The following is a 21,269-nucleotide window of genomic DNA, read 5'->3' as shown; positions in this document are numbered from 1 at the left end:
TGACAAGGTTAACTTACTCATGTACAGTTAAATAGAATGCCTAAAGGATAGATTTTGTGGATATTTTATGTAATACCCAAAATTAAAAAGTTTCATATTGCTATCCTTAACAAGTCTGGAGGTGGTTTTATTCCAAAATATTATTTAGAGATGGGTGGAGAAGCTAGGGTTGATGACATTATAGCGTAGTAGTAAATGGTGAAATAAAGGAGTTAAAACTTCATTGTGAAGTATTGTATAGCATAGAAATTAATTTTTTTTTTTTTAAGCAATAAAATGGCATCATTTTGAATTTTTCTTTCAAGTTAGGCTTATGGACAAAATGAAATGTGATGAAACGATGATGAATACTAGAGTGGACACAGTGGCACAATTAAGCTTTCAAGGAGGTGACCTACCTTCTAATTAATAAAAGCATTTAAAAGACGAAAGTTGTAATACTTTGTTTTTTAATTTTTACATTAAAATTCACTTGTGCACATTCTCAATTATTGAATCTCCAATTCAGTTTATGAAATGTATACTCATACTTTGTAACTTATTATAGAATCTGCGTATGAATCACAATTAAAGTCAAACAAAAAGAAATACAAACTTAGATATTGGATGTAAACTTACACCAAAAATATAAGGAGTATATAATTTTTTTTGTTCAAAAGACATCCTTAACGGCAAAGTTGAAAACACAAAGCTAGGTTGGCAATTAGTTCCTCTCATTTCTACTAACATTATTTGTTTATTTTATTTACTCAAATAAATGTACTAACTTAAAGCCATGAATATGTATAAACTTGTTATAGGCTTCATCTTTTCTCAAGTCACTCTCTATATGTGTTTCAACAAACTGATTCGTTTATTCTACCTCCCTATATTTGTTCATCACACCTATATATTTGTTCCACTCTTCTATCTCCTCACTCATCCATCTCTTTATCTCTGCCTTTCTCGTGCTTTCAATTGATCAAGAAGCTAGCTCTGAGCTAATATAATGGCTGGTTCGTGTAGCTCGAGTAATACTTCTCACCATGTTTATAAATGTCTTGTTTTTGTCTTTCTTGCTATGCAATTCCTCCCATCGGATGCAGCTGTGAAGAAGTATCAATTCGATGTGAGTTTATAAATGTCTCATTTCTATCTTCCTTGCTAATATATGTGTGCAATGTTAGGATATGTATTAAAGTTAAGATCAATTATGTATACATTTGAGTCTTTTGTCATTGTGTTTTTAGGTTCAAGTGAAGAATGTGAGCAGGCTATGCCATGCAAAGCCTATAGTGACCGTGAATGGAATGTATCCTGGACCAACTATTTATGCTAGAGAAGGGGATAGAGTTATGGTTAAGGTTACTAACCATGCACAGTATAACATGTCTATTCACTGGTAAGTTTTATACCTAGTATTAAGTAAATATTGCATTGCCCCCTTTTTCTTATTCTTTTGCTTGAGGTTTTCTTCTGTGTAAAAATTCTAGGCATGGACTGAAACAATATAGAAATGGTTGGGCTGACGGACCAGCATACATAACTCAATGTCCAATTCAGACTGGGAATAGCTACACCTATGACTTCAACGTTACAGGACAAAGAGGAACACTATGGTGGCATGCACATATTTCATGGCTAAGGGCGACTGTTTATGGTGCCATTGTCATCATGCCAAAAGAAGGGACTCCATATCCATTTCCTCAACCTCACATCGAAGCAAACCTAGTCTTAGGTGGAGATCATTAAACTTAGCTTAGGGACTTAATTAAGACTAAGATATTCGCGCTCTTGTTAATTTGGTGATTGATTGTGCAGGGGAATGGTGGAATGCTGATGTTGAGATGCTTCTCAAACAAGGGGATCAAAAGGGTTTGCCACCAAACATATCAGATGCTCACACTATTAATGGAAAGCCAGGACCTTTATTCCCTTGCTCAGAGAAGAGTAAGCTTAGCTTGTATTCTAGCATTATAGATTTTATCATGCATGTGAATGACTACTTAGCTACTACTATTAATTTTTTTGATAATCTCTTCCTTTTCATTCTGTTTGTAGACACTTATGCATTGGAGGTTGAACAAGGAAAGACTTACCTCCTTCGAATCATCAATGCTGCCCTCAACGATGAGCTATTCTTTGGAATTGCAGGCCACTCCATGACTGTGGTGGAAATAGATGCTGTCTATGTCAAACCATTCACAACTAAGTCCATCCTCATCGCTCCAGGCCAAACCACTAACGTGTTAGTCCGAGCAAATCAAACACCTAACCGTTACTTTATGGCCACAAGAACCTTCATGGACGTACCCATCCCAGTAGACAACAAGACTGCCACAGCAATCTTCCAATACAAAGGCGTCCCAAACACCATCATCCCTTCCTTACCTCAACTTCCCTCACCAAATGACACCTCGTTTGCATTATCCTACAACAGGAAGCTCAGAAGCCTAAACACCCCTCAGTTTCCTGCCAAGGTACCTTTGAAAGTTGACCGAAAGCTCTTCTTTACAATCGGATTAGGGGTGAACCCATGCCCTACATGTGTCAACGGGACTCGTTTTACAGCCTCATTGAACAACATTACCTTTGTCATGCCAAAGACTGCGCTCTTACAAGCACACTACTTCAACATGTCAGGAGTGTTCAGGACTGACTTCCCGGACAAGCCTCCTACCTCATTTAACTACACTGGAGCTCCATTGACTGCTAACCTTAGGACGGTCCAATCAGCAATCCCAAGGATTAGCAAGATTGCTTTCAACTCAACTGTTGAGCTGGTTTTGCAGGACACCAATTTGCTTTCAGTAGAGTCTCATCCTTTCCATCTTCATGGATACAACTTCTTTGTGGTTGGTACCGGGGTTGGTAACTTTGATCCCATTAAGGACCCGGCTAAATTTAACTTGGTTGATCCCCCTGAGAGGAATACTGTAGGTGTTCCTACCGGAGGTTGGACAGCTATCAGATTCAGAGCCGATAACCCAGGTAATAACATAGTTAAGCGCCTTATACATACATATATAGCATTTGTGACATTGAATAATTTGGTGTGTTAAGAGTACATTATCAACTTTACATACAATATTTACTAATAATTGACTTTGAGTGCAGGAGTATGGTTCATGCATTGTCATTTGGAGCTTCATACGGGTTGGGGACTAAAAATTGCGTTTATGGTTGAAGACGGACCAGGGCCAGAGTACTCTGTATTGCCTCCACCTAAAGATCTTCCACATTGCTAATTCTTCAACTTCGTAAAATGGCTTATGGTTGTATATAATACATGCATTTTTTTCATTCAATTCGTTTCTCTTCTTTCCTGGTAGTAAAAATTGTACGAGGAACGGGAAATAGTTGTGGATGGATCGAGCTTTAAGGAAATTTGAATTGATGAATATTACTTGCAGGAATTTGTAACATACGCTCAAATGTAATAGAACTTTCTACAAGTTTGGAAATGAGTACATATTATACAGTACAATTTTCCACATAGCTTGGCTAGTTTACATAAATAGTTAATTTTCGTTCTGAATATAGTAGTCTAGTCATATAATCATATTGTTTTATCCCTCATGAGTAATGATTTAGGATAAGTCATAATTTTACAAATTAGTGTAGAAAACCATAGTTGGGCTACCTCTATCCTTCTCACACCACACTATTAATACAGATCATAATTTAAAATTTTACCTCTACTATATGTGTAATTATAATCTACCTATGTAATGACATTATGATTTGAGTACAAAATTTTCTATGTATATGTTGAGGTTATGTATCCATAATGACCATAACCATATCTTCCCAGTCAAAAATGCTTATCGACGATAACGAAGATTATATCTTCTTTCTGTGCTTATAGCAACAGAGTTCTCACCGATTTCCTCACCTGCAATTGGTAGCATATAATCTGGGTCTTCCGTAACACTTATGTCTTCAGGCAACTCAGCCTCTACCCAAGATATCCAGTCAACTTCACTATCCACATCGTCGTTGTCTTCCCATGAAAAGTCATCTCCTTTCTTCATCCCATTTACCTTGTCTAAGAGGGAGACCAACATATTATAGTTCAATGTTTCATAATCCCTACAAAAGTTGAAACAGTTATCAATTTGCATAACCAACAAAAAATAATCTTCTGTGTTTTAAAAAAACAAAATCTGAGTTAAAAATATACCTAAATGTAAAAATGGTGTAAAGAAGTTGAATGACAGCATAAATTCCAAAAAGTGGCTTCACAGCAGTCCTTAGATGGATGTGTTGTTCGATCTCGTTGGATGTAAAACGCAGTATTATACATTCTATTGCGAATGCAATGCACAATCCTGTTATGAGCCAGAATTGTAAGTGACAATCCGTAAAACTTGAAGTTAATTAAAACATGATCAGAGGACGGTTTATAATTCAATTCAGTGCAAGTAATCATTGGGCACATACCTATATAAAGTCTACATCTTACACCATATGTTTGCTTTGTGCTTGTCAGCATGTAAAGAACAAGGACTAAGATGGAATACACAAAAAAGGCTTTGATAATCCTTGACTCGAGCAACATGGCATTGTGCAGGGCAAAGAGCTTATCAATGGCAGCAAACATGCTTGCTTGTTTCGATTCAAATGCTTCCTGAAAAACATATACAACACTCCAAATTAGTCAGAGCAATTACTGCACAAATGCTAACATCAGCTAATTTTTTACACCTTTATTACTTGTATGTTGATGAGTCAATCACCTGAGCTAATAATATGGATTTTGAGTTGTTAGCCAAGTGGTCATTAGCTAGCAGAAGTTGTTGCTGTTGCTTCAATAGTTCTTGGTGTTGCCCATTTGCGAATTCCACTAGTTGTTCCAAAGAAACCCTGAAAAAAAAAAAAAAAAAAATCAAGATAGCATTAAGAAATCAATTGGATCACATTATATTCTTCTTTGGACTGCATAGAAATTAATTACCTGCTCTCTTGAAGTGCTTGAGATAAAAAAGTAGTGAGAGACTTAAGACCCTCAAGAGCAATCGATTGACCTTGAAGAAGCTCTTGTTGTTTGTCTACAGAAATTTTGGCCATTTTAGAAATATCATCAGTTTTTCCTTGGAGATTCTGCATCTTTGATGACATTTCTTCTCCAACTTTGTTCACCTCCTGCTTGACATCAACAGTCTTCTTCTGTAAACCAAGTATTTCTTCACCTAAATTCTGATAAGATTCTTGAATTTTCAACATATCTTCCTCCAATTTGTCTTTCATCCGTCCCTGTCCCTCTAGCAACTCTACCTGAGACATTGCAATTCCCTTAGCTGTCTCGTTGAGCTCTTTCGAGTGATTCAAAACAGCACCCAAGTATCCAAACATTTTCTTCAAAGTCTCCCCAACAACTTGAGTTTGTGCATCAATCGATGTTATAGATTCATGTATTCCATTCGAGCTATGCAGAAGATTATCCGATTTTTCTTCAATGTTCTTCAATTTGTCTTCTGCAACCAGTGCTGAATCTTTCAGGTCATTCACTAAACCTTCTAGCTGAGACTTGAAAGCCTTAGACCTGTAGCACAAATGTCTCAAATTTTGTACAGAGAAAAGGGGTAATAAAAATTGTTTAAATTTATAAATCATACTACTTACTGTAACTGATGGCAAATGGAATTTGTCTGAAGGTAAAATTCAAGGTAAGTCTTATGATCATCATTATTCAGCTTCCTTAAACAATCAAACATGGCAGATTTTCCGGCACAAGAAGGGAAGGGAGTCCTCCCGGTATCCTTCTGAAAACAATCACTCAGATGCCAAGCAAGCCTTTTTCTCTTTTCTTCTGCAGCAAATATTTCAGAACAAGTCGAAAATAAATCTTGGTATGCTCTGAACCAACAAGGATTTGTCCCTCCCAACTTTCTCTTGGCATTTTCAAGCAATTCAGCAGCTTTTGGATTATCAAGAGCATCAACAGAAAACTCAGCAACCAAACCTTTGGACATAATATCCTTATTTCCTGATTGGTTTTCGCTCGAATGGGCGTCTGCAGAAGATGAGAACCAACCCCATGACTGACTTGTTGGTGAAAATGAAAGAAAAATCAGCAGAAACAGAACAAGGTTATGATTTCCCATCTTCGATTTTACCTGTAGAACCTGCATTGGCATAATATCAATATGAATAATCTGTTATATACAACAACTTAGGTAATGTAAAAATCACATATTTAAATGTGTGTGCATGAAATACTACATTTGCATGATTTATTTTACGGAAACTATTATTACTATGCTCCGTATTATTTAGACTTCACAAACAAAAAAAAATCAGGAAAGACGAATCGATAAACAGATCAATTAACCAATAAATTACACAATACTCTGTATGCAAAGAGCTTATGATTAAGCATGCTAATTTTCTCGATCATTATGAATAATACGTAAAATCGATCATAAAATTATCTCTATAATTACAGCAAATTCAACAAAACTACAAAAGTGGATGAAATAATATATGTTAGTTTTTGGACGTCTCCCATAACAAATTGAAGGCCGACCTAATGCTATAATCACCCCATTTAACATTGCCAACATAAACACATAAATTCTGATCGAAAACATTACCTTCAATAATCGAAACCGTGTAATTTTATTCAATTAATATGATTAAATAGTTTATAGTGTTTCTATATGCGTTTTGTCTAAGAAAACTAAACAGAAATATAAGAACAATAGATCTTATTAAGCAAAATTGCAGATAATAACAGTAACAGTTTTGTGAGGGAATGTGAAAGTTGATTAAAGTATTGCTTGGCGCCCAAGTACATGACTTTTGGACTTTTAGCTTTTTTTTTTATTATTATTTTATTTATTTTTTTTAATGGCAAATTCTGTCCCCACTATTAAGACAAGTTTAAAGGTGGATGCATGATTAACAGTTAAAAAACCATTGATAATGGTAATAATATATTTTACAAAAGCTTATTTAGATATACATTTCCAAATATTATAAACCTTTCCAATTTGCTAAGTTAATGTGATGAGATCGTCTATATATATGGAAAATTTGCTCTGATTTTAATCCGGAAAAATAAAATAAGATAAGAGACAAACCTGAGAAGCTTGAGGCCCTTGTGGAACTCCATATGACTCACATATGATCACAACACCGATCTAAATTATCGACAAGTTTGCATGTTATGTAGATTTGTATAACAGAGTAACCTTGAAAAAATTGCATGATATTTTCTAAGTTTAGATATTATTATGCCATTTGAATGAGAAATGAAAAGGAGGAGATTAGATATTAAAGAGCAAATAATTCTACAAATATACCATAATTTTGGCATTAACAATGGATTAAGGCTAATGTAAATGTAAATGATGAAGGTCTAAAAGCAGAAAGGGAGGGAGACAAAAGATCACGTCTGAAACGGTGTAATATTCACATAACTGCTGCTGAGGAAATAAGGAGCATACATATCCAATAAGCCTTTTATTTTTCATTTTCTTTTGCATTCAATTCACTTTATATTATTGTTTTATATTTCTATTGGTTTATGATTTAATAATTATTAGTAACCGATACCGTAAATTCAAACAAATTTTTCATTGAATAATGTTATACAAGGAACTGACCGAACCTCAACCATCACCATTTTTTTTTTGGTACGGGATATACACAACCCAGCATATATTACATTTCCTAGTATAGAATTAATGTAAAAACTTATGACAAAATTACATGTTACTATTGATGCTTGATTATGCTTAAGATCTTCAATGTTAGCTTTTTTATGGAAGTATTAGTTTCAAAAAAAGTAAATTATATAAAGTCAACTTTGTACGAGTTTGTTGGTTGTGTAGAGCTTTGCCTAATATTTGAGTTGACGTACAACTCACTTGATCTCAATTTTTTTTTTATTTTTTTTATTTTTATCATCACATCTTGTAATTTTATATAGAGCTCTCAATTCAAATAAACGGGTCGGGTCAACTCGGGTCAGGTCAATTCAGATTAATTCCATAACCTATGCGAGTCGGGTTTAGGTTGGGTCATGCTTGCGTCGGGTTACGTCGAGTCATACTTCTTATCAGGTTTGGGTCGGGTTTAGGTCATGTAAATAACAGGTCGGGTTACATTCGGGTGGGGTGAACAATAGGTCGGGTATTCACGGGTTAAAACAGGTTAGGGTAATTCTCGGGTTCGAGTCAGGTTCGATTCAAGTCAATAATTTGCGCGTTAGAATCAGGTCAAGTCATTCTCAGGTTTGAGTCGAATTCGGTTCAAGTCAATAATTTGCAGATTATAATCAGGTCGAGTCATTTTCAAATCGGGTCATTCTCGGGTTCAAGTCGGGTTCGGTTCAAGTTAATAATTTGCGGGTTATAATCAGGTTGGGTCATTTCCAAGTCGAGTCATTTCCAAGTCGTGTCATTCTCGGATTCAAGTCGGGTTATGTTCAAGTCAATAATTTGCATGTTACAATCTGGTCAGGTCATTTCCAAGTCAGGTCATATTCGGGTTCAACTAACTATAAATAGATTATTATCATTTTTATCAAGCTAATTATTTCCTTTGACTATAATATTTATGGCAATATACTAGGGAACTATAGTTTATAATTTAGGAAGATAATTATCTCCTTTGACCATACAATCTATATTTAACTCTTAAATTTGAGGATAATGTTCCTTTCTTTTGTTATCCTGGACCGACTTGGTCTCCTAAGACAAAATGCTTTGATCAACAATAATAAGGTGGTCTAAATTGCATTTAAGGTGATTTGAAATTGGGCCAGGAACAATTTGGATTGAATTTAGGTCGGGTCAATAACAAGTCGTGTTAATTTCGAGTCGGGTTAGTAACAGGTAGAATTTTTGGGTTGGAATAGTAATAGGTATGGTAAAATTCAAGTCGGGTCAATAACAAGTCGGGTTGAATTTGGGTCAGGTCAATAACAAGTCGAGTTGATTTCGGGTCGGGTTTGTAACAGGTTGGGTTAAATTCGGGTCGGGTTAGGAACGGATCGGGTTGAATTCAGGTTAGGTTTGTAACAAGTCGGGTTAAATTCGGGTTTTGACGGGTTAAAACAGGTTTGGGTCAATTTCGGTTCAAGTCGGGTTCAGTGCAAGTTAATTAAATTGGTCATTGTAAACCGGTAAATCAGTGCAAGTTGTAAACCGGTAAATTGGCCGTGTAAAAGGAAATTGAATGGTTCCACACACCCAATGGGACTCCCGGAGGGTATTAGGAACCAAGGTAAACATTTCGGCAATTTTTATTTACGGGCGAAAAAAAGTCAAAAAATTCCAAAATTAAAGGCTAATATCCACGCTTTTTGAGAAATTTTGGAGGTTTTAGGGCCCGATGTAAAAAAATCTTGAAATTCTATGGGATACATCTCAGGGTCATATAATGCCGTTTGAAACCATATATGATCATTATTTGTTGTCATAAATGTTCGTGGTAGGCTTGAATTAATGAAATCGGTGCAAGTTATAAACCGGTAATTTGGTCGTTTATCTCCTTTGACCATATAACAAATATATACTATATTTAACTTTTAAATTTGAGGATGATGCTCCTTTCTCTTGCTGGCCTGAACCGACTTGGTCTCCCTAGACAAAATGCTTTGATCAACAATAATAAGTTGGTCTAAATTGCATTTAAGGTGATTTGGAACCGGGTTGGGAACAATTTGGGTTGAATTTAGGTCGGGTCAATAACAAGTCGTGTTGATTTCGAGTCGGGTTAGTAACAGATCGGGTTGAATTTTTGGGTCGGGTTAGTAGTAGGTCTGGTAAAATTCGGGGCAGGTCAATAACAAGTCGGGTTGATATTGGGTCAGGTCAATAACAAGTCGTGTTGATTTCGGGTCGGGTTTGTAACAGGTTGGGTTAAATTCAGGTCGGTTTAGGAACGAGTCGGGTTGAATTCGGGTCAAGTTAGTAACAACTAACAAGTCAGGTTAAAATCCAGGTTTTGACGGGTTAAAACGGGTTTGGGTCAATTTTAGTTCAAGTCGGGTTCAGTTCAGGTCAATAATTTACGGGTTATATTCGGGTTGGGTCATCTCCAGGTCAGTTAATGTTCGGGTCTCATAACTCGGGTCAACTCGGGTCTAGGGTTGGTTTCAGCCTTTCAAGTCGAGTTAGGTCGGGTTTGGATCACCATTTTTCGGGTTCAGATGAGTCGGTTAATAATCAGGTTTGAGTCAGTATTTCGGGTCAGGTCAACTTTTGCCAGCTCTAATTTTATAAATTAAAAAATACAAGTAGCAAATGCTCCGCAGCTGACATTTCCATGCAAAGTCAGACTTTTATTTCTTATATTCAAAGGGAGGATGAAAAATTCATTATAAAATTCAGATAGCCAAGCAGCCATTGAAATCAGAAAATGAAACTGGCAGGGAGCTAATATCAGATCAGAGAGCAGAGAAGTAATGGAGGGAGAAATCCAGTATAAATGGATCAAAACTAACGGGATAAAGATGCACATAGCAGAGCAAGGCACAGGACCCCTTGTACTTTTGCTGCATGGGTTCCCGGAATTCTGGTACTCTTGGCGTCACCAGATCCCTGTTCTTGCTAGCCATGGTTATCATGTTGTCGCTCCAGATTTACGAGGCTATGGTGACTCTGACTCGCCCTTGAGCCCCTCTTCTTACAGCATGCTCCATATTGTTGCTGACCTTGTTGGCCTCTTGGACTACTTTGGTGAACCAAAGGTAAAATCTACTCTCTAATCCAGCATTAAACTAATTTTCCCTACCCCTCATTGATAAAAATATGATACACATGTATTACGTGTTTATTAGACATCCAAACAAATGTGATTATTAATTTTGGATAGATGTACATACATAGATAGAATCCCTATTCCCTGATTTGCTATCAGCCTATAATAACTTGACTGGAAAAGTTTACTTATACTTAGCTTGTTTCTCACAAAACTTGGTGATTTTGGAGAAGGCTTTTGTGGCGGGAACTGACTGGGGAGCTGAGGCAGCATGGCACTTGAGCCTCTTTAGGCCTGATAGAGTGAAAGGAGTGGTTTGTCTCTCAGTTCCTTTCTTCCTCAGAGACCCAAACAACAAACCTACTGATTTTTTCCGAAGAATATTTGGAGATGACTTCTATGTGTGTCAATTTCAGGTACTGTCTCAAAAAAAAAAGATATATCTCTTTTGAGTCCTTTCGCAGCAGAAAGTTGGTACTTATTAGTTGTCTAAATATGTAGGAAACAGGACGTGCAGAGAGAGCATTTGCAAGGTATGACTATCTGACAGTCATGAAGAAATACCTGCTAGTAGACAGAACAGACAATCTGGTGGCTCCAGAGGGCATGGAGATGATAGACTACCTAGAGACTCCGTCTGTGTTGCCACCATGGATCACTGAAGAGGAACTTCAGGTTTATGCAGACAAGTTTCAGGAGTCCGGTTTCACTGGTCCATTGAACTATTACCGCGCTATGGACTTGTAAGTGTATCACTCTTGGAGATTTACCAACTTCTAGACTAGAGTAAAATCAACAGTGTATCACTTGCATTAACATTTTTTTTTTTTTTTTTTTGAAGCATGCATTAACTTTTCTTCAAACCTTAAGAGATATTCATGATTCTTTCATCTCTTCTTGATCACTAAGCAGTGCATGACTTAAGTTTCACTATCTACATCATGTGTTACTGTGTTAGGAACTGGGAGCTGCTTGCTGCCTGGCAGGGAGCAAAGATAACAGTTCCAGGCAAGTTCATTATTGGCAATAAAGACATTGGTTTTGTAAATCTTGGTATAAGGGAATACATTGAAGGTCCCATCTTCAAGAGCCTCATTCCTAATTTACAAGTTGCCATTCTCAATGGCCACCATTACATACAACTGGAAAAACCACAGGATGTGTCCAATGAGATATTATCCTTCCTACAAGATAACTCTTCAGACCAATGAAGCTATTCTTTTCTGGACCAAACTGTAGGTCCTATGTATAAGTAAAGGACTAATAACTGGATTGGAGATTATCTTCAACCAGTAATCTAGACAGTCTGCCTAAGTACATTCTTAGCCTGTTTTAGCCATGCTTCAGCTTTCGCTCTGAATCAGATGTAGATTTACTTGTCTATCTAAAGTTTGCTACTTTGCTCTTCTAAGTACTTCAACTCTCCCCAATAAAAAGACAAATCAAACGCCATAAGGTGATCCAAGTATTCAAAGATGTTTACATGACAATGGTTGGAACAAGAAACTCTGACAAGCATAACCTTAAGGTAAACAGTTCAATAGTATTAATAACTTTAGCAACAGAAACGTGACAATAATTTCCTCATACTGGTATGCCCTGTTGACCTGTTCTATCACGGTATTGTATCTACCTGTTAAAGATGGGTGCAAAAAAGAAAGGGGGTTTGAGAGGGGGGGGGGGGTGGGGAGGGGTTGTAAAAAATCAAGAAGCAGAGGTAGAAGAGAGTTCAAGAAAAAATAGATGAAAGAATATAGAATTAATCTTTCTTTCTAGTCAAATTGAACACCTTTAGAACATTCTCATATACAACAAAAGTTACAGCAGATGCAGGTACATTCTTCAATAAGTTAGCTGTAATACCTTTGTAGAAACCACGAAGACCTTCAAACCTGCAAAAGATGATAATATATATATATATAACTTTGATAAATAGTAGAAAAAAGGAAGAAATATCAGGTTGTAGGACACATGGGAAAGTTGTCCTCAAATTATTTAACAGATGGGAAAGATGTCCTCACACATTATATTGGTGATACATAAATGTATACTTTTGCCTAGGAGAAAGGCAAGCAAGGATGCACGGTGTATGAGTACTGATAATTTTAAATTTTCTCAGGGAAGCATTGCATTGGGGGGAAACCGTGATATGACTTAATAAACTATTATGTGAAAGGAATAAGACAAGAATCAACACCCAATTAGGCACTGATGATTATAATACCCTCTAACGCAAATACTATTAAAGCCAGAGCAACTAGTCAGACATCAAGATAGTATTACATTATCACTTAACACTATGTTGCAGGCTTAGCATACGAAGTATTAAATTTTGCAGTGATTCATTCTCACCGTGCAGTTTCTTTGATCACATGAAAGCTATCTGCATATCTAGGAACGCCATCTTGATTTGGCCTTTGCTGCATTTACAATTTACACAAAGACAGATGAGTGAAAATATTACAGCTTGTTGTAAAGGTCAAGCTTAAGCATCATGGAAGCAAAATTCCAGTCACCTAATCAGGCATTTACCTGTAATCTTGATCGAATGACCTGCGAAGTACAGAAGGTATTACTAAAAGTCGATATTACAAAATAAAGATCCATTATAATTATGAGTAAAGTTTACCTGAACTGGATATGTAAAGAGAATGGCTGCAACTTTAGAAGAAGCTCCCAAAAAGGTATAGTCTAGGGAGTTCTGTATCAGATTGCAACATATAAGAAAATCAGCTTAAAATTCACAATGTTAATAGAATTTGCTAAATGGAGTAATGGACCCTGTGGTTTAAGCAACTATATGTCAAACCACTCCCCACCCACTTTTATGCATTAATCTCTACATTTAGCAAAAGTATTTTAAAAAGATCTTATTTTTTGCCAAAAGGGATTAATTGCTAATAGAGCTTTATGTCAGAAAGATACAGCATATAGAGTGCATAAATCGCAGACCTACCAGCACTTCAACATCTTTAGTTTTGGCTTTTTCTGACTTAAAATCAACAAGAAGTTTACGCAATTCTTCATACGCAGTGAACTGTATGGCACCATGAGAGACCTGCTGAAGCAGCATATTCAACAAGTAAGCATACCAGAGTTACACCCTAAACATCAAGTAGAATGGCAACACTCAATACTCAGTTAACCAGGGAAAAAAAGTTGAAAAACTCAGAAAACCAAGCCCTCTGTTTTCTTAATAGTTTCACCAGATAAACAGACATGAAAATTTTCCCAAATTTCCACAGTCAGTGCTCAGAAGCAACATGCAAACCATACTAGAATGATCTACAAATCTGTTATCAAGATAATGACCAAAAGCCACTCAAGATTAATACAATGGGAGAAAATTGTACAATGCAATTCAGATATAGCAAGCTGACAAAAGCTTTCACTGACTTGCTTTCTAATGTAACTATTACATCACAACATACTTTATTTACCCAAAATATTAAGGCATGAACAAACTTGATCCATCAGAAGATCAACAAGCTAGACAGAAGGCACTTTTTCAAGTCTAATTTCCATAAGACACCAAGCTAATACTACTTCATTAACAGGGCAATCATATGCGCAAAGACAACTCCAGCAAAGCAACTAGCGAGCTTAATAATAGAATGGGCTAAGCTATTTATGGTTACTAAATGAACTGGGCAAGAGATAGGACTGCAGAGTATAGGTGAGTAAAATCTAACCAGCAAAAGACTTGGCCAAATTCCTCTATAGAGTGCAGTCCACCCTTCCTCTTTTGTTATGGTTCGCAGAGCATCTGAAGTGGACACCAAAAAAAAAAAAAAAAAAAAAACAATCAGAAACTCCTCATTCTACTGATAAAAAGAGGTCTTTTGAACAGCACTAGATAAAAGAATCAGTTTTAAGTCTTAACATATACTACGAAAAAATAAAGTCATTGGTGTAGCTTAAAAACGTTGACAGCTAGTGGGACATCCTGAAATAAGTACAACATAGAATGGGGTGCCACTTCTTCCCAAGCCCCCTCCTCCCTACACACAAACACAGGAGTAAGATTCAACCACTAGGATGGTAAAACCTTTTATGATCACACTTGAGAAGTAAGAACCGACTCCCTATTAAATGTAAACCTATCCCTCATGTTAGCTTAAAAAGGTTTTGGTACCTAGTTCAGAATCTTAAATAAAATATTGCATAACAATATACATGAAATGGGTGGATTATATAAACTGAATTCTAAAAATACTGTAATATGAGTATCAACCTATCAGGTCCTACATAAACAATGAGTTTGAATTCTTGTTAATAGTAGCAAACTAGCCATAGAGAAGTCTTCAACTCATGAAAATTTTCTACTGGAAAGTGAACTTTTACTAAATCCTAGAAACTAAAATGACCATAGAATCTGACCCAATTAATTATATCCATTGCATCCGCAAGTAGTTTACGAGTTTGAAAGCTCAAAAGCAGCAAGACCAGTAAAAAGCATCCAACATACAGTTCATGAATTAACTAAGAAGTGAAACCAACCATAAACACCAGAATATTGACGGGTTTGATGAAGAGGATTCTGTAGTTGTAATCTTGTTTTAATGACCCAAACAGGATTTGTGAAAAATGATACCTGTAAATAGTTCATATGTGCTAGTTAGAAATCAGTTCTAACAAACATGAAAACGAAAAAAAATGAAAGCATGTTTCTTACATCTCCAAAGCGAGAAAGAAGCCCGTTCTAGTAGCACTGCGGCCAAATTTGAAGGAACTTAAAAATGTAAGTGGGGACATCGTAGTATCCTAAAATGTTATTCACAAATTTGATTGGGACATCTCTAATACAAAGTCGTGTAAACTCCTACTTTGTTTCTTCTGAGCATTGACAAAATCAATTGAATAGTGAAATATAGATTATATAATGCATTGAGATAACAAGCCTGACAGAATGAAAATTCAGGGTGACTTATGTCCGTACTTAAGCTTCATACACACTCCCTCCATCCCTATATAAAAGCCCCATTTCTCCTAAATTTGTAGTCCAATTTATCATTTCGGATGGGATCCACATCCACTATTTATTTATTTATTTTATTTTTTTTATAATTCACTATTAATCAACAAAATCCCTCTAACACCATTATATCTTCTCTAGCTTCCCCATAAAGACATATAAACTATGGCATTGCTGAAAAACTGACCAGAGCACCAGCCTCTGCAGCTGCCGCCAAATGGTGTCCAGGACTCAGCTTATCCTCCTCATCACCAGAATACCTTTTTTTAGCTCTGCTATAGCTGCAGAAAATAGCATATCCTTTCCAATTCAGATAAAAAAAGCTTAAAAATAGGCAGCTACAACTTCATGCTTGAGAGTATTTAACTTACAAGAAGAAAAATAGCCCCCATGAAATAGATGATCCTATAACAGCTGGGGTGAAGCCAGCATAAAGCCCCCTCAAACCCTGGAAAACAAGTTAAAAACAAAATGTTGAGCAAGCAGAATTGTACTAGAATCTACAAATAGCATCTCAGCAAGACATAACTTAAATTCTTCATACTCAAAGTATTAAATAGTATGGTTCATTGATCACACGATTACATGGAAACTTGTAAACACCTTTCAGCTAGTATTGACCATCTCAAATCAAAATTTAAAGATTAAAGATGGTAACTTTCGACTGATAACAGCTTAATTCACTTAAAATATGCACCACTTTTTATAAATTATAATTTCAATGAATGTATTAGGCATTTTACAAATAGTCATACATTGGCATTAGAGACCATAAATATATAAAAGTAGTTAATTGAATAACAAACAATGATAGAATTGGCTAAAAATATTCAACTGTAAAATAAATCAGGGATAAAAAAGCAACAAAATAAAGCATTTGAATTTTGAAGACACCTCAGAACGGGCGATGGTAAAGATAGCATTGGGAGTGTTCTTGTAGCTTGGGAGATTCGATATTCGTCCATCATTCACTGCATAATTTCAACAAATACAAATAAAAATGAATCCCCAGGAAAAAAAAGAGAGAGAGAGAGAGAGAAGATGGTGAGAATTAGACGAAATTGATTTGTTATGGTTTGACCTTGAAAGCGGGTGCGAACGACGTCAAGGGGGTGCATGATTGCCACAGTGGCGAAGCCAGCGACGGCTCCGGCGGTAGCATTCTCCCACTCCCATTTCACCGCCATTAACGCCGCCGGAAACTGATTATCCGGCGAGCTTCTTGAGAGGATTTGTAAGTCTTCTTTTCACTTCCGTACTCGCTTTGTCTCTCCACCTTACTAATGTTGTTCAACTGGATTTAAGAATAGGGAGTAATGGAACTTTTGCGCTAAGCAGGAAGGACTTCGTGTTCGATCTCCCGCAATAATAATAGGAGAGGATGAAAACGGAAAATTTAACCATCTAAGGGGTGTTTGTTTCAAGCTTTTATAAATGGAATGGATGTGATACTATTAATGATGTGATCGTTGTTTGATTGAAATCATTTGGGTATGGAATGTCATACCCAATGGTTTCTCATTCCGTTTAATCTCATACCCATTACCCTTCTAAAGATTGAAATTCCATACCTTCTCAAGTCATTAATATTTAATACTATCAAACAATAGATTATCAATCCATACCCTTGGGATTGTGTAAAAAAAAAAAAAACCCTTGGGATTGATATCCCCATACCATTCCATTCCAACATTTTGAACCAAACAACCCCTTATAAAGCTTAAACTGTGACCCAAATTTGGATCAATTCAAAGGGAATTGGATGGAACAAAAAAAAAAGTAATGTATCTTTTGCTTGTGCCATTGTGTGAGTTGTGTCAACGTGTTCATTGAGACAATGCTGTCAAGTCCAAAGTTCCAAACTCTTTATCCACTTGCTTATTGCTTTGAAACTTGTACAAGATTAAATTTGAACTGGAGTCATCATAGAAGGGTTTAAATAGGAGCAAGGGTCATCATGATAGGATTATAAATACAAGGTAAAATATTAGTAGGGTTATAACAGTAGGGGTTTATTTAACCTTTACTATGATAACTCTTATTGTTCTTATAACCGTTACCGTCGTAGCAAGGGTTAAATTGAAGTAGCGGTCATCTTACTACGAGTTTAGCACTGTCAAAACGGTATGACAGTTCGGGTTCGGTTTGGTTTGAAATCGGTTCGGTATTAAATCGGGTCGGTTTGAAATCGGTTTAAGTGTCTCGCGGGTCGGTTCCAGTTCGGTTTAAATAGTTATCGGTTCTATTTGGTTTCGGTTTATTCTTGAGCGGTTTTAATTCGGTTCGGGTTGTAAACAGTCCGGGTAGTAAACGGTTTGGTGCAGACGGGTAACAGTTTGTTAACGGTTCGGTGTTAACGGTTTTTATCCCGGTTCAAACACTTTCGGGTTGGAAACATTTTCGGGTTAGAAACAGTTCGGTTCTTTTACGGTTCAGTTTACAACTAGTTCGGTTCTTTTTTGGTTCTGTTTATAATTGGTTCGATTCTTTTTCGGTTCAGTTTATAACTAGTTCGGTTCTTTTCGGTTCAATTTATAGCAGGAGGATTTTTAGTGGCAGGAGGATATTTTATACTATGATAATAAATTTTCAATAAATATTAATTTGGCAGGAAGAATTTTTGTACTATGATAATTAACTTTCATTTAAAACACCTTTTAAGTTGATTTTAATATTCTCTTTATAGTAAGCAATTTGTAGCCGATTTGTTTATAAGCGGTCCAGTTCATAAACGATTTTGTTTGCAAGCGGTTCGGTTTATAAACGGTTCGGTTTATATACAGTTCGGTGCAAACGGGTCGCAGGTTGTTAACGGTTCGGTGTAAACGGTTTTTATCCCGGTTCAAACGGTTTCGGGTTAGAAACAGTTCGGTTCTTTTTCGTTTCGGTTTGATTTCAGTTCGGTTTAGAACTGGTTCGGTTCATTAACAGATTCGGTTCTTATACGGTGTAACGTTATTCGGATCGGTTCGGTTTCGGGTTCATTCACATACAGTTCGGGTCGGTCTTCGATTTCAAAAAACGGTTTTTAATCGGTTCGGTTCTCATTTGAATCGGTTGGTTTCAGGCAGTTAAACGGTTTTGGTTTGAAATTTGACAGCACTATATGGGTTAAATAGTTTCAGGGGTTATAATAGTGAGGTTAATTTAAGCCAAACTATGATAACCCATGCTATTGTAATCACTTCTAATGCTATAACCCCTTCTTTGAAGGCAAAATCATCATAATATGGTCTAAATAGTATAAAGGGACACCTTAGTAGTTAGTATGGGTATGAGGTTAATATGAGAACGATTCATCATAAAAGAGGTTAATCGGGAGTAGGGGGTCATCATAGAAGTGGTTAAATAAGAGCGCGAGTAGTCTTCATTGTATGGTTTAAATAGGGAGTGAAGTCTTGTTTAGTTTACCTTGAAAAATATTGTAATACTATTAATTTAGTAAGTACTTGTATAATTTTAGTTCAGTCTAAATCAGTAATTTTAAGGAAGAAATATAAAAACATATTGTAATAGATAGTTAGTCAAAATAATTTTAATTTATAAAAAATAAGGTGATATGAATATAAGGATTCATAAGAAAAGAAAAGGAAAAAAAAAAAACCAAAAAATGACTAATGTTGAGCAGGGCCTAAGTTTTGGGCTGATGGTATGCCAGCTTGCAAATTTGTAAGCCTGAATGACACAACTCAGATGAGTACATTAGAAACTAAAAACCCTACACATTCTTCCTCCAACTCCTATATACGAGTATCATCGTTTCAGATACAGTAAAGTGAAAGATCAGAAGAATGTGTAACGGTTTCATCAGTACCAAGTTGTGGGAAGAGGCTTGCCCACTGAATCCGATGAGCATCCCAAGATCTATCGCATGAAGATCTGGGCTACCAATGAAGTTCGAGCCAAGTCCAAATTTTGGTACCTTTTTCTACTCTTTTCTAATTTTGATTTGATTGTAATTTCAATTGAGAAAACCCCTGTGATTTTCGGGTTTTTTTTTCAGGTATTTTCTGAGGAAATTGAAGAAGGTGAAGAAAAGCAATGGTCAGATTCTTGCCATTAACGAGGTATATTACTCTTTCTATTTCCAAGTAATTGTTTATATGACGTTTAATTCTAGTATTACCCGGTAAACAAATTGCTTTGTGTATGTTCATGTTGTGAATTAATCCAAAAGGCCATCTTGTGTTAATTTCAATTATGACATAATTTTTTAGGTTGTTGTTAAGTAATCTCCTGCTTGGCTATCATTTTGTGTAATATTATATAATCGTAGGTTACCTCTCCTACCCTACATACTGGTACTCTGGTAGTTATAGATTACGGCGAACCCATCGTAAATCCAAGTGTAATTTTGAAAATTTCAATCTTTGCAGACTATCGAAAATGATTTTTTGCAAGTATTACAATGGTTGTATGGTACCAAGTAATTCCCATTTAGAATGAACAATGGGGGTTAAGAGTGCTTGTCAGAGTGAGAGGGGCCTTTAATTTAAGGTTAAGTATTGTAGAAGTAGCCTTAGACTGGGCTAAATTATGTTCTATTTTGCTTTCCATCAATCTCCGTAATTGGGCAGAACTGAAAGAGTGATTTAATCTATGTTTGTTATAAAAAGAAAGCGATTAGTGATAGTTTAAACAGGGGAGTGAGAGTCAGGACAACACTAGTCACGCTACTGCTTCAAAGGTTATAGTTGTGGAAGTAGCCTCAGACTTGGCTGGAGTATGCTCTTTTTTTTCCCTTCTGTTTGTGATTGCAATGAAAAGGAAGAGATTGTTGCAGTGAATAGATATAGATGAGAGACAGTGATAGGCCTCCCCTCACATCAAAACTCCTGTGTCTTCCATAACTAGTGTTTCCCGGACACTATAATTTATTACTTTGGCTCAATACATAGAGAACAAAATTTTGAGTTTTTGTCCATCGTAGTGGTGTTGCCTTAATGTTAGAGATTGGATTTATTATTTATCGCTCAATATTGATCTGCCCACAGATCTATGAGAAGAATCCTACTGTTATCAAGAACTATGGAATATGGTTGCGATACCAGAGTAGAACTGGCTACCACAACATGTACAAGGAATTTCGTGACACCACATTGAATGGTGCTGTTGAGCAAATGTACACCGAGATGGCTTCTCGCCACAGAGTCAGGGCCCCATGCATCCAGATTATCAAGACAGCAACTGTTCCTGATGAACTTTGTAAGAGGGAGAACACCAAACAGTTCCACAGCAAGGATATCAAATTTCCACTGGTTTACAAGAAGGTTAGACCACCAAATAGGAAGCTCAAGACAACGTACAAAGCATCAAGGCCTAATATGTTCATGTAAGGCGCAACTTTTGTTGGTATTGTGATTTAGAGCTCGAAATTTTTTCTTGAGAACAAATTGAGTTGTTACAAACTTACAATTTACTAGTCTTATGAGTTACGGATACCCAATTGAGGTACAATATGTGTTTTTGCTTATGGACAGATCCTATTATGAATATTGTTTATCCAACACTAGTTCTTTCTTAGCTTGTTGTTTGGTTCATTTGACTTCTTGCGAATTGAGGAACCTTTTTCCAGCTCTTGATCGAGCTGGCTTTAATGGTT

The 21,269-nt window shown here is 36.2% G+C and overlaps 5 protein-coding genes across 6 annotated transcripts; 3 read left to right on the top strand and 2 right to left on the bottom strand.

Moving 5' to 3' along the window:
* Nucleotides 1–683: 683 nt before the first annotated feature.
* LOC110682551 (laccase-11-like) lies at nucleotides 684–3,481 on the top strand. The gene is made up of 6 exons (XM_021858904.1): nucleotides 684–1,108; nucleotides 1,230–1,381; nucleotides 1,473–1,717; nucleotides 1,801–1,929; nucleotides 2,041–2,970; nucleotides 3,097–3,481. Exons 1-6 carry the CDS (start codon nucleotides 989–991, stop codon nucleotides 3,225–3,227), a joined length of 1,707 nt encoding a protein of 568 aa, XP_021714596.1. The 5' UTR covers nucleotides 684–988; the 3' UTR covers nucleotides 3,228–3,481.
* A 146-nt stretch (nucleotides 3,482–3,627) lies between these two features.
* LOC110682553 (protein GAMETE EXPRESSED 1-like) lies at nucleotides 3,628–6,318 on the bottom strand. The gene is made up of 6 exons (XM_021858906.1): nucleotides 5,605–6,318; nucleotides 4,937–5,524; nucleotides 4,719–4,845; nucleotides 4,423–4,609; nucleotides 4,163–4,310; nucleotides 3,628–4,071 (listed from the first exon to the last, which is right to left on the bottom strand). Exons 1-6 carry the CDS (start codon nucleotides 6,117–6,119, stop codon nucleotides 3,804–3,806), a joined length of 1,833 nt encoding a protein of 610 aa, XP_021714598.1. The 5' UTR covers nucleotides 6,120–6,318; the 3' UTR covers nucleotides 3,628–3,803.
* A 3,776-nt stretch (nucleotides 6,319–10,094) lies between these two features.
* On the top strand, nucleotides 10,095–12,381 carry LOC110682548 (epoxide hydrolase A-like). Its single transcript, XM_021858900.1, has 4 exons — nucleotides 10,095–10,681; nucleotides 10,926–11,108; nucleotides 11,194–11,435; nucleotides 11,651–12,381. Exons 1-4 carry the CDS (start codon nucleotides 10,397–10,399, stop codon nucleotides 11,901–11,903), a joined length of 963 nt encoding a protein of 320 aa, XP_021714592.1. The 5' UTR covers nucleotides 10,095–10,396; the 3' UTR covers nucleotides 11,904–12,381.
* Nucleotides 12,382–12,410: 29 nt separating this feature from the next.
* Nucleotides 12,411–17,093, bottom strand: LOC110682549 (folate transporter 1, chloroplastic-like). 2 transcript variants are annotated; one of them, XM_021858901.1, is made up of 11 exons: nucleotides 16,749–17,093; nucleotides 16,562–16,638; nucleotides 16,039–16,115; nucleotides 15,855–15,948; nucleotides 15,193–15,286; nucleotides 14,385–14,458; nucleotides 13,649–13,753; nucleotides 13,322–13,393; nucleotides 13,225–13,245; nucleotides 13,045–13,112; nucleotides 12,411–12,584 (listed from the first exon to the last, which is right to left on the bottom strand). In XM_021858901.1, the coding sequence occupies exons 1-11, from the start codon at nucleotides 16,852–16,854 to the stop codon at nucleotides 12,452–12,454; spliced, it is 921 nt and encodes a 306-aa protein (XP_021714593.1). In that variant the 5' UTR covers nucleotides 16,855–17,093; the 3' UTR covers nucleotides 12,411–12,451. The 2 variants fall into 2 exon arrangements, with proteins under 2 accessions (XP_021714593.1, XP_021714594.1); XM_021858902.1 differs by having other exon boundaries at nucleotides 13,649–13,750; nucleotides 16,749–17,092.
* A 2,132-nt stretch (nucleotides 17,094–19,225) lies between these two features.
* On the top strand, nucleotides 19,226–21,190 carry LOC110682547 (60S ribosomal protein L18a-like). The gene is made up of 3 exons (XM_021858899.1): nucleotides 19,226–19,585; nucleotides 19,671–19,734; nucleotides 20,662–21,190. Exons 1-3 carry the CDS (start codon nucleotides 19,539–19,541, stop codon nucleotides 21,001–21,003), a joined length of 453 nt encoding a protein of 150 aa, XP_021714591.1. The 5' UTR covers nucleotides 19,226–19,538; the 3' UTR covers nucleotides 21,004–21,190.
* The last annotated feature ends 79 nt before the right edge of the window (nucleotides 21,191–21,269 follow it).

Source organism: Chenopodium quinoa, unplaced genomic scaffold, assembly GCF_001683475.1.
Source record: "Chenopodium quinoa cultivar QQ74 unplaced genomic scaffold, ASM168347v1, whole genome shotgun sequence".
NCBI lineage: Eukaryota > Viridiplantae > Streptophyta > Magnoliopsida > Caryophyllales > Amaranthaceae > Chenopodium > Chenopodium quinoa.
The sequence above is the reverse complement of the archived record's forward strand: the minus strand, read 5'-3'. Positions and strand labels throughout refer to the sequence as shown.

What these genes read in the sequence shown, in the direction of transcription:
- LOC110682551 (XM_021858904.1), top strand. Translation starts at nt 989, where the DNA reads ATGGCTGGTTCGTGTAGCTCGAGTAATACTTCTCACCATGTTTATAAA. An exon ending in TGAAGAAGTATCAATTCGAT is followed by an intron (nt 1,109 to 1,229) that starts GTGAGTTTATAA and finishes TTGTGTTTTTAG; the next exon opens with GTTCAAGTGAAGAATGTGAG. An exon ending in TATAACATGTCTATTCACTG is followed by an intron (nt 1,382 to 1,472) that starts GTAAGTTTTATA and finishes TAAAAATTCTAG; the next exon opens with GCATGGACTGAAACAATATA.
- LOC110682553 (XM_021858906.1), bottom strand. Translation starts at nt 6,119, where the DNA reads ATGCCAATGCAGGTTCTACAGGTAAAATCGAAGATGGGAAATCATAAC. An exon ending in TCCATTTGCCATCAGTTACA is followed by an intron (nt 5,525 to 5,604) that starts GTAAGTAGTATG and finishes TTTGTGCTACAG; the next exon opens with GTCTAAGGCTTTCAAGTCTC. An exon ending in CAAGCACTTCAAGAGAGCAG is followed by an intron (nt 4,846 to 4,936) that starts GTAATTAATTTC and finishes TTTTTTTTTCAG; the next exon opens with GGTTTCTTTGGAACAACTAG.
- LOC110682548 (XM_021858900.1), top strand. Translation starts at nt 10,397, where the DNA reads ATGGAGGGAGAAATCCAGTATAAATGGATCAAAACTAACGGGATAAAG. An exon ending in TCTATGTGTGTCAATTTCAG is followed by an intron (nt 11,109 to 11,193) that starts GTACTGTCTCAA and finishes CTAAATATGTAG; the next exon opens with GAAACAGGACGTGCAGAGAG. An exon ending in TATTACCGCGCTATGGACTT is followed by an intron (nt 11,436 to 11,650) that starts GTAAGTGTATCA and finishes TTACTGTGTTAG; the next exon opens with GAACTGGGAGCTGCTTGCTG.
- LOC110682549 (XM_021858901.1), bottom strand. Translation starts at nt 16,854, where the DNA reads ATGGCGGTGAAATGGGAGTGGGAGAATGCTACCGCCGGAGCCGTCGCT. An exon ending in CTGCAGAGGCTGGTGCTCTG is followed by an intron (nt 15,287 to 15,854) that starts GTCAGTTTTTCA and finishes AACTATTTACAG; the next exon opens with GTATCATTTTTCACAAATCC. An exon ending in TCTTTACATATCCAGTTCAG is followed by an intron (nt 13,246 to 13,321) that starts GTAAACTTTACT and finishes TGTACTTCGCAG; the next exon opens with GTCATTCGATCAAGATTACA.
- LOC110682547 (XM_021858899.1), top strand. Translation starts at nt 19,539, where the DNA reads ATGAAGATCTGGGCTACCAATGAAGTTCGAGCCAAGTCCAAATTTTG. An exon ending in CGAGCCAAGTCCAAATTTTG is followed by an intron (nt 19,586 to 19,670) that starts GTACCTTTTTCT and finishes TTTTTTTTTCAG; the next exon opens with GTATTTTCTGAGGAAATTGA. An exon ending in AGATTCTTGCCATTAACGAG is followed by an intron (nt 19,735 to 20,661) that starts GTATATTACTCT and finishes ATCTGCCCACAG; the next exon opens with ATCTATGAGAAGAATCCTAC.